General features: G+C 42.6%; 1 protein-coding gene across 1 annotated transcript in view; it reads left to right on the top strand.

The window, feature by feature from the left end:
- Nucleotides 1–7680, top strand: part of DAGLB (diacylglycerol lipase beta) — a 13722-nt gene that overhangs the window by 1529 nt on the left and 4513 nt on the right. The window contains exons 3-12 of the mRNA XM_014306812.2: nt 168–319; nt 2472–2646; nt 3128–3389; nt 3467–3592; nt 4614–4741; nt 5651–5777; nt 6099–6182; nt 6616–6693; nt 7086–7166; nt 7250–7377. Of these exons, the coding sequence (XP_014162287.2) occupies nt 168–319; nt 2472–2646; nt 3128–3389; nt 3467–3592; nt 4614–4741; nt 5651–5777; nt 6099–6182; nt 6616–6693; nt 7086–7166; nt 7250–7377 (1341 nt within the window). The remainder of the gene's footprint in view (nt 1–167; nt 320–2471; nt 2647–3127; nt 3390–3466; nt 3593–4613; nt 4742–5650; nt 5778–6098; nt 6183–6615; nt 6694–7085; nt 7167–7249; nt 7378–7680) is intronic.

Raw genomic sequence — 7680 nt, 5'->3', positions numbered from 1 at the left:
GAGTGCTCGTGTAGTGGTTTCATCCCGGCACTTCCCTTATGTAACAGGTCCTTTGCTGTTGATCTCTGTGCAGTGCTTTCATTGAGGCGACCACTGTCGATCAGGCGATCGCTTCACAGCAGGAACTTCTCCCTTCCTGCTCTAACTGTTATCTCCCTTCCTGGCAGGTGGATTGGGATTTTTGTCCTTTACACAGTTCACAAGGGGCAGTTTAACTGTCCTGGGGGAGGATTGCTGCACAGCTACCTGCTCGGCCTCATCATTCTTCTGGCTTCCATAATATGTGCATTATGTGCTCTTGTATACGTCAGTATGCAAGGTAAATAATAATAATGTTTTGTCTTTATCTAGTAGGATTGTAATAATGTCTGGTTTTAATCCGGAGCTGACATAAAACCTATCAAAAATTGAAATCTTTTAATGGTAGTCAGACTTGAAAAACTTCAACAGCATTAACATATTTGCTTTAATAGTATTACCTTTGTTAGTCTGTAATCTAACATAATGAATAGATACAACAGCTTAGTTCAGCTAATGGTTCATTGCCATCAGAGCATCCTAAAAGCTCTGTGTGTGACCTCTGATGTAACACTGCTCCACCTCTCTGACAGGGATTTAGGGAAGTGTGTCCAGAATCATTTAGAATCATTATCCTGTTAGTTCTGCCCTGCATAGGCAGATTTAGTCATATCTTGTGAAAGTCCCTTAGCTGCAGTGACCTGCCTGGAGAAAAACACACAGAAAAGTGAATTACATAAATGTCATAATAAAACTGACATTGAGTACTGTTAAATAGAGCAGGACCACAACTTGAAATGAATGGCTGAACAGAAGTAAGGACCATAGTGCAACTTCTAATTATTTGTAGAAATGGTTCATTTTGGGTTAAAATTGCTAGGAAAGCTTTTTTCTGGTGAGGCACCTGATCATCGAAGTAATGTTAAGAAGATTAATTTGAAATATGTGTGTAGTCTCTGGAGTAACAGATGAGACTCCACAGTTTCCAATATCTTGGTTCTCATGACTCACTGAAAATAAGTATTTATGCTCCTGTAAATAAGTATTTATACTTCTTTCCATTTAAGCAATTTTAACAGTGCATGAAGAGAAACTATGACAGAGCAGAGGTGTGCCTGATAATCCTGGCCTTGAACCTGACCACTGGTTTTCCTAGAGTTTCCAGAGGAGGGGAAGTAAGACCAGCCAGACTGTGATGTTTATATCAAAGTTTCACAGAATATCCTGGGTTGGAAGGGACACACAAGCATCACTGAGTCCAGCTCTTAAGTGAATGGGCCATGCAGGGGTCAAACCCCTGTCCTTGGTGTTGTTAGCACCGGGCTCTGACCAAAGCTGCAGAGGTGAGGGATGTAACTGTAAATAGCAGTGATGAAAGAACCTTGTTCAGTGTGAAAGTACAGCTGTGAGGCCATTGTAACTGAGAAATTGAGCAATTCTGAGGCTGAATTTCCAGGAAAACACAGGGTGAGGTGTGTTGGAATGCGTGGGTTTGGGTGTGCTGGGTCTTGCACCAGCCCTTGTGCTGTCCTGAGGGTCGGTGATGCCAGCAGGGAACCTGCCTGCAGCCCTCACACCCTGGGGGTGAAGTGAGAAAGGAAAGTTGTTTTGAGGAAGCACAGTTCCATCTGATTGTGTCTGTGTAAGCATCCACAGTGCTGCAGGACAGGCTGCAACCTGAGAATGGGAAAAAGCAACCTCTGGATCGAGGGCTTTTGAAACAGCTTCATCACTGGGTGTGAACCACAGCTTTGTTATTGGAACAGTTCCCAAAGTTGTTTTTGTTCTGCAGCCTTGACAAATCACTTGTCTACACCTGAGCACTCACACCCCAGTATCCATTACCTTGGGATCAGCAGACTGGTTTAAGAGATGAGCTGGCCAAGTTACTCCCTTTTTTATTGCCTTAGAGTGCTGAAACTGAGAGGTTATTAGTAAATTAACAATAGAGAAAAGAGCCTGAGAAGTATTTGTCCTGGTAATGGTCCTACTTTTGTTCTCCTCTTATTATTTAGTAACTCCAGTACAAAAACTTCATTGTAGCCCAGCAAAATAGGATGTGAAAATGAAATATTAACCAGGTAAAACCTAAACAGAATAATAAAAGCAGGACCTAGGAGTCATGAGGAACTGTAGGTGAGCCCGTGCTCCTGGATGCAGCTCTGGCTTATGTGGGGCACAGCACTGCTGCCTCAAGTTCAGTGCAAAACTATCTCTGGCTAGAGTTCTTTTGGGTTTTAGTGGAGTAGATTCTAAGAGTCACAGCTATAAATCCACTGTTGTTTTTCTTAGCTTCAATGATAGCTTTTCATTAGTATGAAAGAACTTGATAGTTTCACTTAAGTTTCTTACTTTCTGTGAAGCCCAGAAAGTTCATATTTCCAGATAGGATTTTATGTACTTGTGGTGCATTCGTGAACAGTTCTTGTTTTAAATTCTCTCTCTAATTTCAGGAACAATTTCTAATCCAGGCCCAAGAAAATCACTTCCCAAAATACTTTATACTCGCCTGCTTCTCTATTTCCCTGAATTCATCTGGGCTGTTGTAGGAGCTGTGTGGGTGTCAGACAACAGTGTGCAGTGTGAGAAGACTGTGATAAATGGCGTCATTGGGACAGTTATTGCAAGGTAAATGTGCCTCCCCACAAATCTGAGCTTGACTGTGCATGGGAAAGCGAAAATGAGTTGGTATCCTTCCTTAAAAGCGCTGCTTGCCTTGGGAGAGAAAGTGTGTCCTGCAGTGAAGGAAAGGAGGTGAAGGTCAGAAAGGGTAAGAGGAGCAATGGGAGTGTAGAAAACTGGATAAATCTGAAGAGTGCAGTAACCTGATCACTTAGCTGGTAGTGAAAAATGGAGCTGCTGCTCCTCTGTGCTGCTGCTTCCAAAGCTCTGGGCTGTGGTTCCGGCTTTGGTGCCTTGTTCTGGTTCCCAGAGTATTGCAAGCACAATCCAAGAGCTGCAGCCTCAGCACAGCAGCAAGAGGTCTCCATACAGAATTCAATCCCCAGCTTTGGTTTTGGGCTGCCAAGAAATGTAGTTGGGAATTCTTGCACATTGTCAGAAGTGTCTGGTTTCACAGTCTGCTATCCCACTCCCTCCTGTCTGGCAGCTGGATTATCATCGTCTTTACCATCATTGGAGTTGTCATTGTCTTTGACCCCCTCGGGGGGAAGAAGACGTTCTACCTGCCTGACGGTGTGAGCCGCAACCTGGAGAGCAGCCACTCGGGGCAGCTGCTGTACAACGTGAAGAGCTCTGCCACCAGGGTGTGGGAGAAGAGGATCAGGCTGCTGTGCTGCTGCATCGTGCAGGACGACGACCACCGCGTGGCCTTCACCAGCATTGCCGAGCTCTTCCGCACCTACTTCTCTGTAAGAGCCTTACTCATGTTTGTGTTGGGCATGGAGCTGTGGGATGGTTTTACAGAGCCTTCCGTGTCTTTGTGCAGGACACTGATCTGGTGCCAAGTGACATAGCAGCTGGTTTGATTCTACTCCATCAAGAACAAGATAAAATGGAAAGTTGCCCCAAAGAGCCTGAAGAAGTCCTGTGTCATTCTCCATCATCTCTCGTGGTAAGATGGCTTGGTGCAGCCTCTGGTGTCGTCGTTCTGGGAAATGGTGCCAGGTCAAATTGAAATGCACTTCTTTCTGGAGAGGGTTTTCTTGTTTTATTTTGTTTATTCTTTTAATAAAATTAAACACTGCAATAAAATTCATAACAATGAATTATAATTCATCTTTATTAATAAATGTAGTGAAAACAATGAGTTTGTGGTCAAAAACAATTTTCTGCTTTTGCATGAGTAGAACTTTGAATGGGGAATTAAGTGCAAAAAAAGGAACCATTTGGGACATTTGATCATTGATGAACAGTTGGGAGAGAAAGGGAACAGAGGGAGAATGAATATTTGGTACTGTTTGCATACAACTGGGAAGGTAATCTAGCATGTATTGTGGGCTGTTTGTCTGCTGCAAATACTCAGGCAAAGTAAGAAGCAAAAATAGCAGCTTTTAAATGCTTGCAGGTGATGGGTTAGTTTCCTAACTGATTTTTGCTGGTCTTTGGTGGAAAAATGCCTTTGTAAATTTTTCCCCTCCTTTTAGCCTGTGTTTCGTAGGTGTATGTAGTTTTACTTTAACCAGGAACTCTGGTTAAAGTAAAAGGAACTTTAAAAGGAACTCTGTCAAGTTCCTGTGGAATGCAGCCAATGGGATGGGGTTGTGCTTTAAAAGTCTGGACCAGAGGGCTCTGCTGCAGACTCTGCAGGCTTCCCTTGGACATCCTTAGGTAGCATAATTGCAGTGAATGTTTTCAGCATGGAGCTTATCAATGTATCAGCATTGGAAAAAACTGATTCAGTGAGAGCTTTTCAAGATCTTTGAGCTGTGTAGCTACGTAAATAAACACAGATTTTTTCCTGAAATACAAGTGGCTATTTTTAGTTCCTCTTAGACCTTGAGGTTTTCCTTTTGGGTAGTGTGTATTTCATAATGCCTTGATTTTCACCAGCCTGTTTTCAGTTTTATTCTGAGGCTGCCTAACACAACTTCCTCCATTTCTCTGCTTCTTTTTCTTTCCCTGTGTGCCTCCAGACTGATGACTTGGATGTTGAGCTGGAGAATGCTGCTCACTACATGCTGTTTGCTGCAGCTGCCTATGGCTGGCCCTACTACGTGTACACCAACCCATATACTGCACTCTGTAAGCTCAATGGTGACTGGTAGGTTTGACCTCAGAGCTTAAAAACTCACATCTGCCTTCTATTTAACTAGTCTTAGCAGAAATAGAATAGTTACAATAGCAGCATTTTTGTTGCATTAAATTATATCACTCTTGGGTGTACATGAGCCTGACTGCTGGAGTAATCTTTCAGAAATTCAGAGAAACAAAATTCCAGTGTCTTTCCACCCTCAAACAGATTGGGGTTTTTTTCCATGGGTTTGTGATTGAGATAAAAAATAATTTAGCAAAATGACAAAGGAAGAATTCAAATTAAATGAAATATGTTTTAAAATGAGGCTTTTTAGATGTTCCTTTTGGGCACAGATTTACATGTAGAAATAAAAGTGTATCAATAGTTTTCTCTGTCCTAAGGAATTAGCAGAAGTTCCCTGTCCCTCCAGCCTCCTTTTTGTTCCTTTTGACTCCTTCACTCAGAAATGTTTATGGTCAGTAAGTAATTTTGCATATTGCTAGATAGAATTACTGTATGTGACCACTGGTATTTGTGACTAGAATAATAATTTTTGTAATTACTAATATGAAATGTCCATATGATTTACTGAAATATAAGTCACTTGGGGAAAAAATATCCCATAATACTGTGGATAAAACATGAGATCAGATTGCTGTGCAGATTTTTGTTTGAATTTCCTTTTTCCTTGTTTGTATTTTCTCTCAGTGGCTTGTAATGTTAAGAATCCTTTTCTTACTGCGCTGTTTGCTCTGCCAATGCTCCTGTAACAAGGCAGAGGTAACATCTTGCATCAGAATGTTTACTGGTGCTGTTGCAAAGAGAAAGCACTTCTGATTCCTGGCAGAAGGCCCTCTGCAAATTTAACTGAGTTTGATTCCTTGAAAGGAAACCTAACAAATTGGAACATGAAAGTTTTTCTCTTGTGTTTGTTAGTTGCAGAAATAGACCAACAGATTCTGAAATAACAGGCAGCGATCGTCATAACTTTCACTTTGGATCCATCCTAAAAATAACAGGGCTGCAGTACAGAGACTTCATTCATATCAGCTTTCATAACAAGGTAAACAATCTGGACAGGCTTTGGGCAAGCTGTGGTGATGAATTCGGGGGAAGCAAGGGCTGAAGGGTCTCGTTTGCCTTCTGCATTTATGAAGTGTAAGATGCAAAAACAAATGAAAACATTCAGTGTGGATTTCTTTTCTATTCTAACAGAACAACCATGAAACCATTGCTATAAATCTGTCTCAGTATTGAAAAAAGGCACTTAGACCAACCAAATAAGAGACCAATTCAGCTTCTTTCCATAGTACAGCATGGAGCTCAATAAGAGCTTGCCCTTTTAAATGTTGGTGTCTTTACTGATTACATTTTTCTCCTCCAGATCTATGAGATTCCATTTTTTGTTGCTTTGGATCACAAAAAAGAAGCTATTGTGGTCGCTGTGAGAGGAACCTTGTCTTTTGAGGTATGATGCATCTGCTATCAATAATTAGCTTTATAGAAATGAGTGAACTCCCAGTACCCAGAGGAAACTGTGTTAGGCTGGCACATGTTAAAATAACTCACTCACAGGTATGAGTGTCCCAGGTTTAAGTGGTAAGCCCTGCTGCCCTTGGATGGGTAATATTCCCTGTGCTACTGGAGGAGAGAGAGGAGGACAGGCAGGGGTAATTGCAAGTGACTGCATGGAGGTGCATCCATAATGGGGTCTCTGCAGTTGAAAATAGTTGCTAGGCTTGGAGCTGTGCTTGCTGTGTGTTTGCTGGGGTTGGGGTGTGTGGTGGGATGTGTTGTGCTGCTCACACACCTGCAGCCAGCTGTGACAGGGGTGAGCAGCACTGCATGACCCAGGAGCCTCCCAGCCCTGCAGGGAGCTCTGACCAAGGCTTTGTTCACAGGACATTCTCACTGATCTGTCAGCAGACTGCGAAGACCTGACACTGGAGGAGGTCCTGGAGAATGGGTTTGTGCATAAGGTGTGTGTGTGTGTGTGGCCTGTGGCTATTTGTAGGTCAGCTCAGCAGTAGCAAGCTAAATCACCTGGGATCCTTAGTTAAACAGAAGAATGTTCTCCTTGTCAGATGGATTGCATGAATTGTTTCAGTGTTTGGTGCATCAAATGCTGCCTCTGGCACTGCAAGGTAGAGTTTTTAATCCTCTTGTCAGACTTAATGTACTTGTGAAATATCCCCAAACCTTTTTAACCCATACCTACAATACATACAGAGCTCTTGGTTCTAGCCAGACCTCTGTCAGGAGGATGTCAAAGAGAAGACCAGCTTTGCACAAAGTTGTTCTGTGGTGGTGTTGTATTTAAACTACACCTCAGATTAGAGACACCCTTCTAACCTGAACTGCTCTCTTGTAGGGAATAACTCAAGCTGCAAATTACATCTATCGAAAACTAATAAATGATGGAATTTTAAACCAGGCATTCACAATTGCCCCAGTAAGTTACCTTCCAAATAATTTGATTTAAAAATTACCCACAGCTTTTTCTGTATCCATCTAAGTTTGTCTTTCTATCTGCAGGAATATAAACTTGTGATAGTTGGTCACAGTTTGGGTGGTGGGACAGCGTCCATCTTGGCCATCATGCTCAGGAACTCCTTCCCCACCCTGAGGTGCTTTGCCTTCTCCCCCCCAGGAGGGCTCTTAAGGTGAGAGGCTTCTGTTGCTGGTTCTGTGTCTAAGCTGTAAAAGTCAAGGCAGCTGCCAGCTGTGTTAGCTGGGCTGACTGTGGGAAGAGTTTTTATCTTCTCCACTCTCCACTCAAATTCATTTGCTCCATCAGGAGTTGAGTTCTTGATGGAGAATGAAACACATCTGGGGAATTCTGTCAGGCAGTACAATTAAAGTTTAAAATAACTGTTCCAGTTATTAACTGACTTGTCTGCCTTGGCCTTTTGGACATCCACACACCCTTAGGGTCAGCACTGAAGTTACTCTGTTGCCTTCAGCAG

Source organism: Geospiza fortis, unplaced genomic scaffold (genome assembly GCF_000277835.1).
Source record: "Geospiza fortis unplaced genomic scaffold, GeoFor_1.0 scaffold237, whole genome shotgun sequence".
Taxonomy (NCBI): domain Eukaryota; kingdom Metazoa; phylum Chordata; class Aves; order Passeriformes; family Thraupidae; genus Geospiza; species Geospiza fortis.
The sequence above is the reverse complement of the archived record's forward strand: the minus strand, read 5'-3'. Positions and strand labels throughout refer to the sequence as shown.